Source organism: Pomacea canaliculata, linkage group LG1 (genome assembly GCF_003073045.1).
Source record: "Pomacea canaliculata isolate SZHN2017 linkage group LG1, ASM307304v1, whole genome shotgun sequence".
Taxonomy (NCBI): Eukaryota; Metazoa; Mollusca; class Gastropoda; order Architaenioglossa; family Ampullariidae; genus Pomacea; species Pomacea canaliculata.
In genome coordinates, this window is record NC_037590.1 from 6,939,992 (window position 1) to 6,960,933 (window position 20,942).

The 20,942-nt window shown below is 38.3% G+C and overlaps 1 protein-coding gene across 3 annotated transcripts in view; it reads left to right on the forward strand.

The window, feature by feature from the left end:
* Positions 1 to 20,942, forward strand: part of LOC112555377 (myosin-IIIb-like) — a 42,770-nt gene that overhangs the window by 14,379 nt on the left and 7,449 nt on the right. For 2 of the 3 annotated variants that reach the window (XM_025223785.1, XM_025223938.1), the window contains exons 14-35: positions 88 to 241; positions 470 to 521; positions 957 to 1,055; positions 1,268 to 1,379; positions 1,872 to 1,998; positions 2,900 to 3,110; positions 4,029 to 4,170; positions 4,298 to 4,451; positions 4,677 to 4,765; positions 5,293 to 5,422; positions 6,331 to 6,461; positions 7,754 to 7,771; positions 9,902 to 10,017; positions 10,990 to 11,139; positions 11,614 to 11,725; positions 12,070 to 12,232; positions 12,579 to 12,659; positions 12,798 to 13,016; positions 13,798 to 13,970; positions 14,749 to 14,982; positions 16,127 to 16,197; positions 19,383 to 19,418. In XM_025223785.1, the coding sequence (XP_025079570.1) occupies positions 88 to 241; positions 470 to 521; positions 957 to 1,055; positions 1,268 to 1,379; positions 1,872 to 1,998; positions 2,900 to 3,110; positions 4,029 to 4,170; positions 4,298 to 4,451; positions 4,677 to 4,765; positions 5,293 to 5,422; positions 6,331 to 6,461; positions 7,754 to 7,771; positions 9,902 to 10,017; positions 10,990 to 11,139; positions 11,614 to 11,725; positions 12,070 to 12,232; positions 12,579 to 12,659; positions 12,798 to 13,016; positions 13,798 to 13,970; positions 14,749 to 14,982; positions 16,127 to 16,197; positions 19,383 to 19,418 (2,774 nt within the window). The remainder of the gene's footprint in view (positions 1 to 87; positions 242 to 469; positions 522 to 956; positions 1,056 to 1,267; positions 1,380 to 1,871; positions 1,999 to 2,899; positions 3,111 to 4,028; positions 4,171 to 4,297; positions 4,452 to 4,676; positions 4,766 to 5,292; positions 5,423 to 6,330; positions 6,462 to 7,753; positions 7,772 to 9,901; positions 10,018 to 10,989; positions 11,140 to 11,613; positions 11,726 to 12,069; positions 12,233 to 12,578; positions 12,660 to 12,797; positions 13,017 to 13,797; positions 13,971 to 14,748; positions 14,983 to 16,126; positions 16,198 to 19,382; positions 19,419 to 20,942) is intronic. The other variant, XM_025223857.1, reaches the window with a different exon arrangement.

Below are 20,942 nucleotides of genomic sequence, written 5' to 3' on the forward strand. Positions count from 1 at the left end.
TTTGTATCAGTCTTCTGTTGGATTAGTGGCGTGAACTTATGACTGTATGACTCTTTTAAAGTATATATACTTGTTTTCTTCTATAAGGCAGAGAATCGAAAACTTGAAGATCGAATTCTGCAAGTCAATCCTCTGATGGAGGCATTTGGTAATGCCAAAACTGTCATCAATGACAATTCATCACGTTTTGGAAAATACTTGGAACTCTTTTTCACTTCTTCTACGGGCACTGTCATGGGAGGTGTGTAAATTTATTTGTTAAAACAGTGGTATTGTTGGTGTATAGAAGAACATTTTAAAACATTTAATTACTGTACAGTATTTTTGCTAAGTAAATACATTTGCTGTCATATAGATTTTTTTCCCTATCATTATTTTTGCAAGTCTTACTTTTTCATGCACAGGATTGATACCTAAAATATTAAACATAAAATTTGACATTTTGTTTTTATCACTTCTTTTGTTTCAGCAAAGATTACCGAATATCTTTTGGAAAAGTCTCGTGTTATAAATCAGGCAATGTAAGTGATTTCAAGATTCAATATGTACAGATGATGATTCCAAGCATCATTCTAAGATATAGTCTCTCTTAGGATCTTAGGAGTGAAAGCCACAAGAGGAGGGTGAGGTACAGGTCTACACACAAAATTAAAAATAGGAAAGGACTGGCAGGTGAACAGAGCAGAGATAAAAAAGTGTATCACATATTTCATAAAGGTTATATTTAATGAATTTTCTCTGGAATTTGAATTTTAGTGGCATGTTTTTACATTATCTTACCAGTAATTTCTTTGCCTTCCTGACATGTTGCCTTTACTAGTGTTGTCTGGTTAAACAGTCTCTGTTTCTCTTTCTTTTTACCTTTTAAACCACTCTCTCTTTTTCTCTGTCGCTCAAGTTTGTGCTGCTTGCCTGCTGTCTGCTATTGCAAAATTTTATTTTCATGTATTTTTCAGAGGAGAACAGAACTTTCATATATTTTACTATATTCATGATGGCTTAGTCTCCCATGATAATGAAAGCGAATTTCACCTGCAGCATGGTAAAGTATACAGGTGAGAGAAAGAATGTTTTTTAAAATAGGTCCGTCAGTATTTGTAATAGCAGTTTGCATTCACATTTTACCAACAAACAAGTCTGGCTTAACGCTTCAAAATAAAAATTTCAAACAGAAAAGTTTTTTTTTAAATGTTACACTACAGTTTTTACATAAAATAATAGGTAATATTTTAGGTGTGAAAGATATGTATTTCAATCATGTGTGCAGGTATATCTACCAATATACAAGTCAGCAACAGGATGTTGCTGCATTTTCTGTCAACAGAGTCCGATTCAAAGCCATTGAGTATTGCTTTAACATTATTGGGTTTCAACCTGATGTGAGCACATTTGTTTTTCCTTTCTTTTTTTAAGTTTTGATTTTCTTTGAGAGTTTAAATCATTTATTATTACCTGTTATTTTTTCCATTATAATTATGACAATGTCATCATTTAGAGCTGCAGACTATAAACCAGTGAAATTCTTTATGTGATAAGTTCATGGTTTCTTTATAAACATTACTGGGATTATATAGTCCTTATAAAGAATATATTATATAAAAAATGTAGCAGTTAGTTTGGGATTTATGGCAGCAGATAAGATGTGATAAATATCTTATCTGCAAGTATTAAGTTTTCTTGAACTCATAGTCATTAAGCTAATTTTACTTTGTGATAGAGATTTATGAGAGCAAGTTATGGCTAGATAATGTGCTCAACATCTCTGCTGTATTTAATATACTGTGTATTTGGCTTCCTATTTCTAACAATGATGGTGTTTAGCTTTAGTTTTGATTAGCAACAGCCTTTCTTAAGTTTAAATTTATGTGCAGGAGGTGCAGTCAGTCTATCGCATTCTTGTGGCTATTCTTCATACTGGCAATATTGACTTTGTAGAAACAGAGAATACACATGGTGGGGAGTCTTGCACAGTTGCTAACAATGACATCGTTGAAATTGGTCAGGAAAATTTCTTTCTTCTATTTTTCTTCTCTTTTTTTTTTTTTTCTTTTGTTTTTCTTTTTCTTTTTTTTTTTTTTTTTTGTGTGTTTCTTGATATGGATAAAGATACATTCATCTGGAAAAGAATTAGATTTGGCCTCATATGCTTGTAGTCAAACCCAGTTCTTGCATAAAAAGCAACTTTGCTAAAACTTTGAACATCTCAAGGAAAAAAATGTGTAAGTGTTGAAAGTGAACAAAATTTGAGTATGCTGTGGTTTTTATAAGAAAAAATACTCAAAAAAATAGTTTTATGTTGATAATTTTATGGGAGGCTTGCATGAATAATTAAGCACAAAAACACATTAAATACTTCATTATTTTTATTATCATTACTTATATGTTTTTACTCTGATATCAGTTTATTAAATGCAATTTTAAATGTTCATCTCAGCAGACATTAAACAAATTGCATTGTCACTCTATCAGTAACTCTATACTCCTTTGTGTATGATATGACTGTCTTATAATAAAAATGTCATGTTCATTTACTATTGTAGTTGCAAAATGTAATTGGATTGCTATTATTCTTTTTATATATCTCTGCTTTGTGTGTCTTATTGTTTATGGCTACAGTGCCCCTCTAAACTTATAGCTAAATAAAGAAATGCAGACTGAAGATGTTTTTCATGTTTTACAAGATAAATATCCAGCATAGGTATTCATCTCACATGTTAATATCATAGGTGCAGATTAGTCTGATAAGAAAGAATGTGATTTACAAGAAAAGTTATTTGAGCTTAGGCTGCAACTAGCACCTCTAATAGGCAATTTGTTCCGATTTAAATCAAATATAATCTGATTTATATCAGATATAAATCAAAGTGCCAGTATTTCAACCTGTCTTCCATTTTTTCAGTGGCACGTATGCTTGGCCTTGACATCAAAGATCTCTTGGAGTGTTTGACAACTACAGGCATGGTAGCAAAAGGTGAAGTCATTGTGCGTGCCAATAGTGTTCAAGAGGCCGTCATTGCCAGAGATGCCATGGCTAAAGCTCTGTATGGTCGTCTTTTCTCTTGGATTGTTAATAGAATCTCAGCCCTTCTCAAGCCCACTTCAGGGGGAGAGTGAGTAAACTCATTCATACATTCTTTTTGTTGTTGTTGTTGTTTTTCTTCACTTTGGAGTGCTTTATTTTAACGAGTAACACAGCTGCATGAAAACATCAATAAAACAGCAACAAAAAAATTTAAAGAAAAATCCCAGTGTAAAGCAGAATAATGCATTACTTCCTGCTGATGTGTATTTTGGGCTGTCCATATATGCAGCCATCTTCTTGCTAAGCTCTTACATTAGTAGGGGTGGGGGGAGACTCTAAATATGGACAGGATAAGCACATATCTATATCTGCATATTAAAAAAAAATGTGTGCAGAAAGGTCACTGTCTAAAGTTCTCTCTGCCAAGGAAAGATTTGATTACAGTATAAGGAAAGGTCCATAACTTCAAAGATTTGCTTTGAAACTTGATGTCTCATTAAAAAAATTCCTTCATTCCCTCATCCTCCAGAACAGAAATTAAAATGAAAAATGAAAGAGAGAGTGAATATAAAGATCATCTTCTCATCACTGCATTAGTGGCCTTGTATTGGCCTTTAAAGGTTCTTCTTTGAAGTGTGCGCTTCATTTTTGGATAAAAGCAAAAGTCACAGGCTTCCTGGTTGATAGGGTTGGGGGAGGGGGGTTGGTGCCTGGGTGAGGTTGATGCCAGAAGGCTGGACACCTTTTCTTTTTTGGGGTGTTTTGAAAAAAGTAACTGTTTACAGACATCACCTTTGCTTTCTTTTTGAATTTCTTGTCTTGATTTTTATCTTGTGAAGGATGAAGCATAGATGTGAAGGTTCAGCACAAAGTCGATAGAAAGTTGTGAAGTAAAATTCTTCAAACTTTTGGTCCTTCTCTCATGTTCAGTACCAACACAAATATGGACAGTACAGTCTTGTGTTTTAAACAGTGATATCAGTCATCATCATTTGTATCTTTACAGAAATGACAGGCTGGTGACTGGGTTATTAGACATCTTTGGGTTTGAAAATTTTGAAACAAACTCTTTTGAGCAGCTGTGCATCAACATTGCCAACGAACAAATCCAGTATTACTTTAACCAGCATATCTTTGCCTGGGAACTGGTCAGTATATACATTATTTCAATCTTCCTTTATTGTCCAGTTTAATAATCAAAAGCTAACTTATGTAATGTTCTTATGTCAGATTTGCCTTGCATGGTATTTATAGTTTGTCTCATGCACCTCGCAGGCAGAATATGAAAAAGAGGAGATTGAAGCAGTTCATGTGACTTATACTGATAATCGACCAATCCTGGATATGTTTCTGGCCAAGCCTGTTGGCTTGCTTTCTTTGCTGGACGAAGAGAGCAACTTCCCAAAAGCCACTGACCAGACACTAGTGGGTAAGCTGATGATGTTTATTATTATTTGAGTAGCTTCTGTTTAATTAAGTATATCAACTGGGGTCAAAGGTGATGATTGCTGGCTAATCTTTTGGTGACTGAGCCAAGTGAACATTTGAGAATGGTTGTAGTGGTTGTGTCTTGGTAGCAGCTTTGGATTTTGACCTAGTGATTCTACATATCTCTTTGTTCCTTTCATTACTTTACCTATGCATGATGTTTCAGACAAGTTTAACCAGAATATTCGAACAGGAGTGTACTCTCAACCTAAGGGCAATAACCTTCTCTTCTGGATTGAGCACTATGCTGGCCGAGTGAGATTCTTTTTTTGATTCTTTCTTTGGGAAAGTCTTTGTTGGTCTAAGCAAGTTAATGAAACATCCTTTGAGTAGATCTTTAAATGTATGGGTCAATAGCAGATATGTGTTCTGAAACTACAAAATATTTCTCTTACACAGTAGCATGTGTAAGTGCTTTTCCATATATTTTAAAGGAAACTTGTTTTTCTTTTTATTCATTTTCAACATCTCTACCTTCTTATCTCCGTTTTTATTTTGTGTGGATGTGTATGGTGTGGTTTTATGTGCATATATACATGTGTATGTAGGTTTACACATGTTAACAGCTGTATATATTTATATATATGTGTGTGTGTGGCTCAGTTGGTGGATGGTTGGGTGCATAACAAAAAATAGCTTGCATCACTATCAGATTGTGTCTAAACTTTACCTAAACTTTAAAATCTCACTGACTAAATCATTACTTTGTGGACAGCATTAGTTATCAGCATGATTTTAGCATGCTTTCTGAGAGAATTCATGCAAATGCATTTTACTTCTAGGTGGAATATGATGCTACTGGGTTCTTAGAGAAGAATCGTGATCGTTTACCAGTTGAGATCATCCATATTTTGCGCACATCTGAAAATAAGGTGGTGCGCACCCTGTTCCAGACCCCACTCAGCAAGACAGGTGCGTCTTCAATCAGGGCATCAAGTTTTTGTTTGTACTTCAGCTCTTCTTTATACCTGCACTTAAACCCAGGTGTGTTAGCTGGTGAGGTTTCTGTTCACGAATATACTTGGCTGGTGTGACCAATGTTTCACCTTGGAGTATTTGTGATTGCAGAGCACATGAACTTTTTCTGCACATTTGTGAGTTTTTGCTGGCTTTTATTTGCTTGATCTTGGAGTATCTGTGAATGCAAAACTCATCACCAGTTTCCACACTTTCGTGCAGTATTTGTTATAGTTTACTGTGATGTGTATTAACCCATTGTAGACTAGTCAACATTAGCTAGTCTACTAATTTCATTTACATTGAGGGATGTGTTGTATCTGGGGCTGTTTTCTTCAAAGGCCTCCGTAGGCTAGAAACATGCTAAAAAAAAAAGCAACTTAGTTCAGGGGCGATATTTTTTCATGATATTGGATTGTCACTCTTTGATTGGAAAGTCTTATAAAGTTTGATTTTAATTTTGAAGTATATCTCCCAGTTGTTCAGGGTTTCTGTGGCGCCATGTCATTTTTTTAAAATTTGGTATCTCACAGCCTAGTTATGTTCAAACACTTTTATCGATTGATTTACTCAAACTGCTTTATGCATGTTTATTACTAAAAAAGTCTGTAGCTGTAGGTAAGATTTCAAAAGTCAGGAACTTTATAAAAGTAGAAGTAGGAATTTAATGATAAAATAATATTCTTACACTATCAGCATATTCATACACAAATACCGTACTGAAGCATTTAATAAAAAAAAAACTGTTATAAAATTAAAATATTTATTTAGATGTTGCCTTGTTCGATGTTTATAACAAATCTAACGAAAAAAGATGAATTTTTCTGAATGCACTATCTTTTGTGAGTCTGGTTCTTTTTCAGGCAATCTGTCCTCTGGCAGTAACTCCTTACACTCAAGTGTCCGTTCATCAACGCTTCCCTCTCCCATATCCACTATGCCTGCAGTGACCAGTATTGCCCACAGAAATGCTGCCTCAATGGGTGGCAGCAGGGTAAATCATCTTTGTTTTGCTTTATTTTGGTGAATTTGTTTTAAAAAATACAAAAGAACACTTTTTTTCTTGCATGCCAATTATTTAACCACAATATAAATGGAAAGATTTTTGCTTTATTATTATAATCACATTTTATGGTTTACTTACAGCTCTGTGCCTTGAAAATATAGTGTTATAGTGATGGTGGTCATATGCTAATATGACAAATTATTTTAAAGAAAGGAGTTTATGTGTGTAATATATTTTAAACTCTGCTCGTAACCAATCAGAGGTCTTGGTATTTCTAAGTATAAACAAACTGGGGTTTGTTTGGTTTTTTTTTTACATCAATAAACAGCTGTGCTGACACCATTTTATTTTAATAAGGCCAGCAGTAGTGTGTTAGAGGTATCATCTTGCTACACAAAATAAATTTATAGGAATAAAAAGCTTTTATTTCAACTCATGTAACATTCTATCTACATATTTTGGGGAATTCCTGAGGAAGTTGTTGAAGATCATATTATGAGTACATGTAGCACGATTTAAATTGAATGGATAGATTTTCTGGTAGTCTTTGATCAGTTTGTGTCAGGAATTTTATCTATAGATGTGTGTTTGTGCATACATACATATTTTGGGGGAGATCCAAACTTTCAGAGACTTTGTACACAATGATTTTAGTTTAAACTTATTTTTGTGTTGAACCTTGATTCTAAGAATAACTTGATGACTAAGAAATTAAGTAATTCTTGTATTGCATCATCCAAAACATAAATGGAGAAATAAAATAAAAAAGAGCAAAGGGGACTTTTGTGAAAATATTTTCTTCTCAGATATCTTCAACATTCATATAATTTAGACTCAGCCAAACTAGTGGGATATGATGTTTGACATTTTCCAAAAATCAAGCACTCGCTTCGAGGAAGAAACTTTTTCAGGACTGTGACAAGGTCATTAAAGCATTGAAAGAAGAACAAGCCATCATCATCACTCCATGGTTTATTTCATGTCTCAGTCTCTCTTTTGGGGATGAAATTTCAGAATTTTTTATTTAGACATCGTTTCAAGACAGCAACAAAGATCACTCAAAAATTCTGAAGTAGAAATTCTTTGAACTTTTGAACCCTTTCCCCTTTCCAGTAAGAGAGAGAGAAAGCAAGCACAAATAATCATTGGATGCCTCTAATGCACCTGTGCATGCATGTATATTTAAAAAATAACAGTAAGGTGCCTATCCCTTATTAAGCAATAATATTTATTCTTGTTGATCCTTTCATATTTATTTTTATGGATGGATGGCTTTTCAGATCTATGGTAGATTATTTGTAAGTATTTACAAATGCCTTGTATGCGCATGTCTGAGTAACTTTTTATTGAGTCTTCAGCATATATCTTCTCTCGCTATTACGTGTTTTCTTTAAACAAAACAATTTTAATGCGTGTAGTTTTCTGTGGCTTTGTTATGACAGCTAGAGGTGATTTATCTGCTTACTGCAGCAGAGATCACAAAACAAATATTCACCTTATTTAAAGTTGCAGCTTGTAAATTAATCCATTAATATTTAATAAAATTATTTCTCCAGACCCAACTATTTATGTGCTACCATATCTGATGATGATTATCATAGACCAGTCATGAACATAAATCACAGTTAAATCATGTAAGGTGGCTCACTGGAACCATTTAAGTTAGTTAATTGGTTGCTTTTCAGAACTCTTCTAAATGTGTCATTTTCACAGGAACTGGGGCTACAGTATTACTTCAAATATGCATGATATGGCAAAATACAGAAATAAAAACTACTTACTTTGCTAATGCTATTCAAAAACTATATGCATGCTTTTCTAGAGCTAGTCAAGGCAAACACAGGAAATCCGAATATACTTTTACCAAGTTTTAGGAGATAACCCATGCTTGGGAAGTGGGGTTCAAGTCAGTTCCATTTACCAAAACCAGATCACCTATCTGTTAGCTGCATTTTTTTTTCTGGGTTTTTTTTAGGCTTTGCTTTTGCACCCATTTGTGTGAAGATGCTTTTCCATTTAAGATTTGGCCCATTCTTACTTTGAAATTGCTCAGTAGTAAGAAGAGAAACATCAGATGACATACTAGCATGAGATTATTCTGGGTGTCACACTTTCCACTTGAACAATTCAACGGAAGAATATTCCTTTATCACATTCTTTATCTTGGTTATTTTTTAGTTCTAGTCATAAGATGTTGAAGAAGACAGCTGTGGAAATTTCATCCATTTCATATATATACTTGCGTGTGTGGTGTGTGTAAAGTAAGAAGGGTTCTTGCCTGCTAGTACAGCTATGATGCTTTTGAAAAAATATGCTCTAAAGCTGGCAGCAAATCATTTTGTTTTATTTATGAATTGCATTAACATAAACTAAATTAAATTGTTTTTCATCATAAAGTGAACCCTCTTTTGCTCATTCCCTGCAGCTTGCTCTAAAATTCTGACCTAGCTATTGTACTCTGTTATGACAAGTGTTTAATGCTTGAAAGACATGTTAGGTTTGGAAAACAGTATGTACAGTCAGATGACCTCTTTAGCTTGCTGTGAAAAATGATGACTCACATCCTGCACTGATCTTAAAAATAAAAAAGATTAAAGCGATGCAGAGAACATGATGAATACTAAAATCCTTTAGAATTCTATTATATCGAACAAGTATTTGCTCTTTTGGTATGATATATATACATGTATCTTAATTTATTTTCATTAAAGAAAGCAGCAGGTGATTTGTGTTGATGGCATGCAGGTGCAGAGTAAAAGAAAATGGATAGGGGGTTGATATAAATAGTTCTGTTTTTAAAATTTAAGATGAATCATTGTTGAATTTGTTTTTTTCTCTTCCTTTAAAATAATTTTAAGTTCTTTCATCCCTTGGTGAGTGCGAGCTCCACATTTGCCAGTGCATTAGCAGCAGTCAAAAATCAGTTTCTTGGGGTGTTTTAAAAAGCTTTGTGATTTCCTAAGATCTCGTTTTAAAAAGTAAAATGTAAATGTGGGGTTTTTTTATCACTATAGAGAAATCCTTGATGACAATTGTTGTTCTGTCCCTTTTGCTGCTAACTAAAGATTTGTTAAAAATAGTTATCATAAGCCAGCTGTTGTTTTAATTTTCAGAAATGTTCAGAGACTTTGTGTTTAGATAAATGGTTTTCTTAGGCCCATTCAATTAAAGGAAATATTTGGGCAGTATGAATGGGCATGCTGACATATTTTGCTCTCTGTAGTTTTCTGTTGGGTCTCATATATTAACCTTTATTGCATCATAGACCTCATTTTTGAACCCTATATATATATAAGTTGAGGATGTTGATCTAAGAAAGGATAACAAGTGAGAGATGGGCATGGGAGAGAGACAAAGTCTAAATTTGTACATTAAAACTTTTATAAAGAAATATTTTCCCCTTAACTTATGTTTCACTGCATTTTCAGCATTTGACAGGCTCAGCAAGCATGACTCGAATTCAACAGACTGTGGCCACATATTTTCGGTTCTCATTAATGGACCTACTGAATAAAATGGTAGCTGGCACACCTCACTTTGTCAGGTATATATTTTGTGTCTTGCCGTTTTAGTTATTTTGGTATCATCTCCCATCCAGCCATTTTCATGCTTCCAACTAAAAGTCACCGAAGAAGCGCTGCTGCTTACAGAGTAAGCCTTTTACCCACCGTTATGCTTAAATTGCTTGCTGCTCCCCTTTTTCGGGAGGGATATGAACACTTTTTGTTTTCGCAGATTTTCCAACATAATTCGATGTGCCTTTGTTTTGGAACACACTGTCGACCCCAAAGGAACTTCCCTCCCTTCAGGTGCCTATGGCCGATTCGACCTATTCCCGTAGGACAGGGAGGTCCGTAAGGTCAATGTTCACTGCATGGTTGCCTTGGAGAATTTGAGTTTGTCTCCATCGGGAAGTTGTAGAGGTCTTTGCAGTATTCAGTCCATCGGTCGAGTACAGCCTTGGCCTTCCCTGAGAATGTGATCAACGTTGTCTTCGACGACTGATGTTCTCTGCTGACCTTTGTTGGTGAGGGTTCCGAGTTAGCGAAAAGCCTTACTGCTGTCTGCCCCATCTCGACATCGATCTACTCTCCCGGACGGCGAACATTTAACTCATGATCACAACTTTAACAGCAACAATGGCGAGGTTGGGCAGAATATGGGACAGCAGAAATATCAGCTTTGTTGCAAAATACATGCTGCATAGGTCCCCCCTTGTGCCCATCCAGATGTAGGGGCTGTGAAATGTGGACGCTGCTCACTGAGATGAAGTGTTTGTGAAATGCGCCACAGCCATTGATTCAAGCATCACCAGAGTGAAAGGAAGCTATCTTACCTGTTGTTATTCACGCCTCTTTTTCTAAAAAAAATTACATGAGCTAAGCTTCTCTTTTAAAAAGTGTGATTTTGCCAAAACCTGAGCACCTACCTTTGTAGGCTTTAGATTAATTTTTCTCTCAGTTTTTTCAAAGCATAGCTGTTGATTGACTGCTTAAAATGTTCTACCATGCTCAAGGTGCATCAAACCCAATGATGAAAAAGAACCTGGAAACTTTGACTACGAAAGAGTCAGAACTCAGCTCCGCTACACCGGTGTCTTGGAAACTACCAGGATCAGACGACAGGGCTTTTCTCACCGAATAAATTTCTCAGACTTTCTCAAAAGGTGAGTCATATTGCAAATTCTAATCAAACCAGAAATGATTCATATATAATGATATAGTTGAAGTCGGCATATAAATTTCTCTTTTTTATGTGTAATTTTCTTCAGCTGAAGAACCAGTTAAAATAAGAGTTCAATTTCAGGGGGGTAAGTATGCATCAAAAAATGATAGCCATAGGTCAAACACCAGCTTACTTAACCAGCCGACATCTCACACTCGTGCGCACATAGTCCTCAGTTCTCACACATCACCGCTTCTATTCCATCAGATTCCACAAGAAGGATTATTTCTTGCCAAGCAAAGTACTCGAGACCAGAAATGAGTGTGGGTTCCAGAGAATAATTCTAGTGATACCCACACAACTCAGACGTGTGCAACACATTGAAGCAACTAGAAATATTCGTATGTTGCGCGTGTTTTTATCTGATACTATACCTTACACCTTTTAAAGCTTGTGAAGGCTTAATCTGTTGAAGATACCACATTCTTGGCTTCCACGGCTCCAGCAAAATCCCGATCACTCGAGAGAACTGCAGGCTGTTGCTGGAAAAGCTGGACATGACTAACTGTGCAGTAGGCAAGTCTAAGGTATGAGGAGGCTGTCAAAAAACTCTCTCATTGCTGTCCGGAAAGTTTTGAAATAAGCAAGTTCTAACCAAAAATCAACGCAAAATCTCATAGGTACTAAATGAACATTTTTGATTTTTCGATCAAGATACATCTAAATAAATTAACTTTAGATTTATTTGCAAAAAATTATCTGCAAGCGTAACAGTATGGTATGGCCATAGACGATGCCATGCCTATTTGTGACAACAGATATACAGTCTTCAGTAGCAGCCAAAGAATTTTGACAGTGTCGAGGTTGATGCCTTTTGTTGTAGCACAGACTGCACTTTGTTTGATGTAACCCATTTTATTTCTGAGCTCAGGTGTTTCTGAAGTACTACCACGTGGAGGAGTTGGCCCGGCGTTATGACGCCTTGTGCCGCAAAGTGGTACTCGTGCAGTCCTGCTTCCGCGCCTGGTTGGCACGCAGCAAGTTCTACAAAATGAAGTGGCAGCGGGAAAAGGCTGCAATCACTGTCCAAAAATGTAGGGCTTGTTTGAAGTCTTCGTGCGCGCTTATACATGTAACCAAAAATTTATGTAACCGGACTGATCGGCATTATATACATATGGCATATTTCTGGCGTTGGTGGAGTAGGGATGTTTAAGCATAATAGATTGATAGCTACAGGCTTAGAAATGTATACAGGCATTCAGACAAGATGATAGATTGATCAATAGAAATGACAGAAAGCTAATGTATATTCATTTAGTATATATATAACACAGCGCGGTCTAGACAAAAATACGCATTTCCGCAATGTTTGTTTTTTTTTTTTTTTACGATTGATTGAAGTGTCGTATGTGTACGCAAGTTAACCCTTTTTTTAAGGGACAAGAGGATTGTTTGCAAGGATTCAGTACAAAGCTAAGGTGGTGAACAGACACGAAGCAGCAGTAACCATTCAAAAAGGTGAGACTTTTATTTTTTTATTTTTAATTGTCTGCTTAGGTTTATGGCTGCATACGCAGGTTTGAACGGTAGTTGTATTTTTGAAAAACAGTTTTTGGTGTCTGAATGATTACATACTGTCGTGCTGGATGTGTGTAGCGGTGCGCGGCTGGCAAGCCAGGAAGAAGTATTACCCCGAGGTCGCAAGGCGCCGTGTGGCTGCGAGAACCATTCAAGGAGCCTACAGAAAGCATCGTGTCCGCTCCTCCCTCAAAATCAGGCGAGAGAAGAAGCAGAGAGAGAAAGAACAGCAAGAGAAGGAACAGCGAGAGAAGGAAGAACAGAAGAAGGATCTAGCAGCGAGCCACATCCAGAGAAGTAGGTCCTTGGCTAATGTCTTCAGAACAACGATTCACTTCTCCTAGGACTGTGATTACGATTACGCACGCAACATTTATAACGTTTACCACGCGGGTTTGGAAAGTAATACTACATTGATACCCTGTGAGCTGCATGTTATGTGATAGAAAAGAGATTACGCTCTAAGGTCGGGGGGGGGGGGGTAGGGAATGTGTGGAAGGAAGGCGTGATGAGTTCCTCTGCAAGCTCATTATCGCTCTCTCTTCCCGCTAACCTCACAGCGCAGAATCGTCGCTGACTTGGAAGTCTTGGTTAACTTTGATATCAAGTAATATAGAAGACTCGACGGTGCTCTGTTTCTTAGCACTTTTCTTTTACTATAACGGGCCGCTCTTGTACATATCTGAATGTGTTTTAGAGTGTTGAAATATGTCCAGATAAAAACATACAGATTCGATAATATGTATATATACAAATCTGGACCATTGTGTATCTTCAGTAGGGGGCATATTTTAGACTCTGAAGTACATTCTGACATGTGAAAAGGTCTGCCGCTTAGGTAGCAGAATCATGATAGGAATAGAGCTCTTTTCAGATTTGTAATCCAGTAAACACTTTCAGTTGAGATTGCATCCCTGAGAAAATGTTTAGATGAGAGTGCAGCTTTGTGAACATGTTAAGTGTGGCCCTACGAACATGTTTAGATGAGGGTGTCGTCCTGTGAACAAGGCGAGGCGATGTAAGCCAAGGACCTTATAATCTGTTTTTACCGTAAGCGACTGGTGGTGTATCTGTGCAGTGTACCGGTTGAGGCAGCGAACCAAGCACATGCTGACGGCAGAAAACACCAGAAATCGGGCAGCAACTCTCATCCAGACCTATTTCCGCATGTGGCGCAGCAAAGTGCTGTACAAGCAGCTCACTGGCTACAAGAAACAGAAGGAAGGACAGCTAGAGAACTTCGGACAGCAGGTATGCGGATCATCGGAACGACGGATGATGGCTTTTTAAATGTGTTTGTCGTGTGTCCGCACATTCCTAAGTGACAGGAAATCGCGTATTTGATGGAGGTCAGCGTTTTCTTTCAAAAAGCACACCCCTGTTTGTGTGCGTGTGTGCAGTGAAAATAACTAAGTTACTTCAGTTATATTCTGTGGCACATTGCTCATTTAAAATTAAGATGCTGGACCATATGAATATATTGAACGAATGAGAACTTTTAAATAAGGCTATTTCTACAAACTAAATGGTCAAAGAGTTTTATTGTTTATCTTTAGTTAGGGTTGCAGTGAGCTTCATTTTGCCGACCATTACACAAGCTGCTCTCATTTGTCAGATTTATCAGCATGCTAGATAATGCCTCCTCCTCCTCCTCCTCCACTCCTATTCTTCCTCTTCCACGTCTTCCTCCTCATCTTTTTCTTCCTTCTCCATCATAATCGGTATTATCATCGTTGTCATCCAATTGACACCATCAGGGCACAGTTTTTCATTAGGCTTAAAGAGTTTGTTTTCGGTGTACAAGTGTTGTTTGGTTTTGGGAACCCTATGTTTTCCTGATGAAGCGATCGTTCATTGTAGTCCAGGTCAGTCTTTCTACAGTTCATGGCTGTTATCTTTGCTGTAGGTCACATGACATATCACTTGAATACCTGGAGAAGTCCTTGCGTACAGTTCCGTGTTCTAAGCCACAGTTTAAAAGAAGTGAGCCGTTCTGGGCTAATTGATCGCATTTTAACCTCATGAACAGGTGGAAAATTACGGCAAAGGAGTAATAGATCACCTGAAGCAAACAGACGATGCCAAGTCAGATGCGTTAATGACGTCATCAACAGCCAGAGGCGTGACATCAGCGGAGCGAAGTGTGCCGGTGTGGGAGAGGATCAGCCGTGACGACGTAGGAGAAGCCCGCTTGGAACAGATGCGGAAAATGAATGAAAGAAAAGCTACTATGCCGGAAACAGAGGCCAAGTACTACGATGAGGTAAGCGGTGGAAAGGTCAGAGGTGAGTTTTATACACGCCTATTACCGCTGCTGTAGCTGGGATGCGATGTCGCTTACAAGTCGAAAGAGCAATGATATCACTGTCTACCCACATTTGTCAAACTCCCCTCTTTTGTTCTACTGTAGAAGACACGGACTTCAGTTCTAATGAACGTAAGACTCATGTCACGTGATGTGAACATGGCACGTCACAGCACTTGGGCGGGAAACCAACCGGGCTAGCTCATGCGCTGTGAATCCAACTATTACTGCTAATACGCACATTTCCTTTCAACTAAAATTATTTTATATAAATTTCATTTAAATATTTAAACAAAAATATTTGATTTGTATCAGGCTGTTGCGTGTGCGCAAACCACGAACAGACTTCCCAGAAACATTCATGAGAAAAATGAGGTCAGATATGCCTGCCTCATAACACCAGCCCCAGCGATGGGCAAGACGGCCATGTAATTGTTGCTTACAATTTTTGACGTCAGCGTTGTCTCATTTCCTTCCGCGGTGAGAACTGCGCCGCCTGCTTTACAAAAAACCCACTGTCACAATCGGTGCAGCAGGTTGATGATAAGCTGGGTAGTGTGTCAGAGTCGCGAGGACTATTCTCTCACTGGTCACTGGTCACTGGTGACATCCTTTAACACTTACCTTTTTTTGTTTGCATTTACTTTTTCCTTTGTATTCAGAACCATATGTACATATTAGTAAAGACGGTATGTGAAAGCGGAATTTGTCAGCCAGTAAAAAGTAAAACTGTAGCTCGCTCATTTTCTGGGAAACTCTATCAAATACTAGTTAACTGTCACGTTTTTCCCCGGGATAAAAATCGTTCGCTAGTGTATACTTAAAACTGATTTTAGGAATGCTCGACACACAGTGACACATGGTGTATTTGATAAAAATATCAGTGTAAAGGGAAATATTTAAACACTGAGTTGGATCGGCGGGTGCTGGGGAGACTTGGGATTTGCAGTACAAAATTAATATCATTTGAACTTGGTGGATGATCTAATGTAATGTTGGCATCTGATTTATTTCTGTTCTTTTAAAGTTCCTAATTTCGACCATTTTCTCGCAAGATTTTCCTTCCTTTTGGTAGCCTTTTAATCCTACTCCGTTGTTACAGCTGAACTACGGCAAGTCAGCAGTCGTGGCGAACCACCTTCCGGCCGTTATGCTCAATGGCGGAACACTGAGGTAAATAAGTCCTCTTCTTTCCCCCTCATCTTGCTCCTTCTGTCTGTCTTCGCTACCAGTCTTTGATTTGCTGAGCACAACTCACATGGACGCAAACAGTATGACTCAGCAGCCACTCAGTGACGCATGAACTTGGTCATATGGGTTTTACCGGGTACCTATTGTAAAATCTGAAAGTCCCATCCCTCTTGCCGCCTTTAGATTCTCGGCCTTCAATCTCCACACCATATTTCTCCCTTGAACTTTTCCAAATGTTATTTGATTGCCAACTTTGGATTTACCAAAAAAGGAAGGATCAGATCAGGACATTCATCTCTCTCTCCCGCCCTTGTTCCCAACATTTGGTTAGGACTTGAAGAACGATGTTGTCTTCTGTAACGTCTGCATTGCCGCATGCGTGCACACACACATCGTCATATATTGCATTGTTGCCTAGTGGAATAACATTGTAGTAGAGCCCAGACATGAGCCGTCTGTCACCTGCGTGACAGTGTGTGGAGATAGGTGAGGAGGGACAGGTAAGCTGTATCGCTCTCAGATGTCAGCAGATGACGGCACTGTAACATCCCCCGCCCGTCTCATCCTGTTATTGAGGTCGGTGCGGGATTTGTAACTGGCAGATATCGTTTGTACCCTATTATCTCCCTTCTCAAGTGTCACGAAATACGTGAGTTTAGCTACATTCAGTAGCAAAATATCTTTTGCTGCAAATCTTCAGTGGGCAGTATGGAACAAAACCTCTAATGTCCGTGTATTTTTTGTGGGGGAGGGGGTTGGTCTGGTTGGTTCTAGTGAACGACTACCAAGAACAAGATGAAATTTATATCGCCTACTTGAAAAATATATATTCATACGAAAAAGAAATCGGGGGTAGGAGGATACGCTGGTACCTTCAGGCCGGTGTTAGTACCTTTAAGGCTTCTGTGTTTGAGACGAAGGACGCAGAATCTTCGTCGATTAAACTTTTCAATTTTTTTTTTTTTTTAATTTGGCCGATTGTTTTTTTTGTTTTTTTACGGATTTGATGCGCTGAAGGATTTCACGAGAAGCCGATGACAGCAATGTGCCAAGTATTGTACAGAAGTGTATGAGAGGTGGGACTCGCCAGCGAGACCGGAAGAGAGCGGCGCGATATGTTACTGGTGTACACGACGCTTTGCTGTCTCCTGTTAAACGCTGATTGTCGTCATGAGGGAACTGGGCGTTGTTGTCATCCTGTCTCGGAGTGCGTGCGCGAGTGGGCGATGCACGTGCTCACGTTCCTGATGCGTGCATGGTAAGCCTTCGGGACCCAACATCCAGTTGGCCTGAGGTTAGGAAGATGGAATTGTGTGTGTGTGTGAGACACGTCATCCAGGTTACATATAAGTCGATTTGTTTCCTGTCGCGTGACACACTTCAACAGGAGCTGTTAATGACAACTGGATTTGACAGTGATACATTGCTGCGTAGCTAGGGTACGTAATAACAGTGCGTCGCTTCGTCATTTTGCTTGGTTAGGGTACGTACTGGCAGCGTGTCTGTTTCTCATTTTGTACCCGGCCAGAAAGACCAAACAGCCGTTTATGAGATACTGATACTGGTTTGGTGCAGTACTCCAATGGCAGTAAAGCTTATGTTGTTTCATTCCATTCGATCAGATTGTCATTGCACATATTGGTTTAATCAAATAGAAAATGGGAGATTGTTTTGCATGTCGACAGGTTTGAGTGCAGATGACCAACGGCATGCGTTGGCTCGTCCAAGGTTTATCTCCAAACGTTTTCTGCACAATGACCTGCATCTGCCTGTGTTTAGGGCCGTGTTTTGGCCACCTTCCCATCCACTTCCTTAGATACACTCTTTAACCTAGACTGGACGAGCGTTTATCAAGGGAACAGCAGCCTTCTGACACTTGATGTCAGCAGTGTTTGTGCAAAACAGGAGCTAGGAGCATGATACTTTGCGCCAATCGTCCAGCAGCTGGTAATAATAATATAATATTTACAGCGCCTTACCCAGTCAGCACCGCCGGCTTCAGGCGCTTTACACAAACATGCTAGAAGCATACTCTGTCAGAAAATAAGCGCCTTTTACACACCACACACACACACGCGCGCGCACAGAGTAGATGAAACCGGAGTAACCAGGAAGGGGAGGGGGGAATCGAGAGAGAGAGAGGTGTCGGACCGGAGATCCGAACCCACGACATCCAATCTCTCTGTTACGAAGTATCGTCGAGCAAGTTCTTGGCGACATGTTGTGTATCCGGTTCCCACGTGATCGCTCGAGGATCCGCGTGCGCTCAGAGAAAGAATTGGTTCATCCCGCTGCAGCTGCGTCATTGCGGCACTTTTTTTTTTATCCTCCAGAACGTCATCATTGACTGTTAGCAGCGGCGTTTGACGGCATGTCAGTTAGAGCTTAGTCTTACCATCCTTAATGCTGAGCTGCTGCTGCCCTGGTGATTTGGCCGGGTCTGTCCCACTCCCCTCCACCCATTAGCCCATACCTAGGAGATTGTTTTGTTCATGCGTACTTCGTCTGTGGTTCTTCGCCATCTTTCTAATTCACACCGCTCCTCCTCCCCTGTCGTTTCCTCCAACTCGGACATTTCTCCGCTTATATTTGCCACCCACTTTCGTCGATCTGTCTCCTCCTCCCTGGCCCTCACCAAGCAGGTCATCTGACTCACAGAAGAGGACGCGAGCCTCTCCGTTAGTGAAGCGGCTGCACTGCGTGCTTGTGTGCAAGTGATCCTCAATCTCTCGTTTTACATCAATTGCCAGAGTGTGTGTCGATGGATAAATCCTCAAGTTTTATTTACAGTGTCTTCACCCCTACCTGTGGCATCTTGGTCAGTATGTGAAACTGGGTGACAGTGAGAGGTGTGCAGCATTTTGTGAGGACAGAACTTTTAACCACGCATGAAGCTTCACGTGCACGCTAGGTTTTATTCATTTGCTTGACTAGCCAACCAGCAAACATTGCGCCTTTGGAGACACTAAATCGATTGTGAGAGAGTGGGTGTGAGCGGGTTTTTTTCAGTTATTTTATGTCCTTAAAATTCAAGAAATACAAGTGGTAAGTCAGTCTTCAACGTGATTTATTTGTTTGCTATTTACAGCAGTGACTTGTTTCAAGTTTACTTTCAGGAAAAGATTCTGACAAATGATCCTATGTTCATGAAAATACTCTGTGTGCAGCAATCCAGACCCTAATAATAGAGACTTCCAGAGAGAGTAAGTGGACTACTCTCTTCATTCTTGTAGTTTCTAGTGAATAACAGTCACACACCAATAACATTACTTCAACGATTTTCATCTATATATTCTGTATGTCAGTTAATTTTATTGCAGAATTCATGTTCACACCATAGCTCTAATCACATAAGTCCTTTTGTATGTGTTCCACATTATTGGGAACACAGACATCACTTTGCTAGCTGTGTATTATGATTAGCTTCCTCACATAATCATCTATGTTTTGCAGTTTTGCTTGTTTACATATGTATCAGGAAAGCTGTTTCTGTTAATATCAGTCTTAAGCACTTTCCCACTCTCGTACATTTAATTGCATATTTTTAATATATAGCAGAGGTGTAATAGCATTTTATCCATTAAAGAAAAGGATATTGCATGCTTAACTGGATTCAGTTCATTCATAGGTGTGTGAATCTAGTTTATGACAAATATGCTTACAGTTAGGTCAGTCATAAATCAATGAAGCACCTGCTGTAGAGCCAGTATTTATTTATTGTAGATTATGAGCACTGTAGTAGATATGTTGCCGAGTGTGTTGTTATATAGAACTGAAGATTTAACATAATTTTGCTTTACACCAAATGGGCTTGATGTCAAATGCACAATACTTATATTTCATGAAAAAGAACATTTAATTTTCTGCTTGAATAGTTTTAATATTGTAGGGAACATACTTCGGCTAACTGGTGAGATTTCCATGATGGTAAAATTTTATTACATAGGGTGTATTAATAACTACTGTTTTAAATAATAAAAATGATTCCCATAAAATGCAAAGCCAGTTTTGGACATTTTTCAGTTATTAATCATCACATCATTTGGCAATCCAAAACATAAATGAAATTAAATAATCTAGGAGATTCTGGTAGGTCCTTGATGAGTTGCATCTTCTGGGCTTACTTAAATAGGTGCATGATGTAATTGTGACCAAAAGCCGCAAATAGTACCACCAATAACTGAAACCTCTACAATCTATGGGAACTGTTTATTTCCCATACTCCCAGCTAAAATTGCCTTGAGCCTATGCTGAATTTCAAAGCAAGTCAAGCCTTACTTCAGATTTTAGTTTTGTAATATCCTATTAGACTAAAATACTTTCCACAAAAGCCTCAAAAGAAAGCATATACTGACTTGTTAGCTTTTAAAATTTATGGAAGGAGACTTGTGATGGTCATCCTTGTCTTTATTACTTTGGCTCTCTATCTTTCTCTCCCCTTGCCCACAGTCTTGGTTCACCAGTCTCTCTGTTCATTACCTGTAACTTGACTGTCACCTCTTCTCCTTTGCTTTGAAGAACAGTATTTTTTCAGGAAATTTGAAAAAAAAACAAATATATGTCTTCAAAATGTAGTGCTTTTTCACATTTCTTGTAAAAGAGTTCCAGTAAAAAATAAAATTGAGCTTTGATATTGCCCTAACATAAACAATGAAAGGGCATCAGGAGAGTTGCATTTTTGTAATTTTTCTTTGAACAGTGTCTGATTTTATTCATTGAGCTTAACC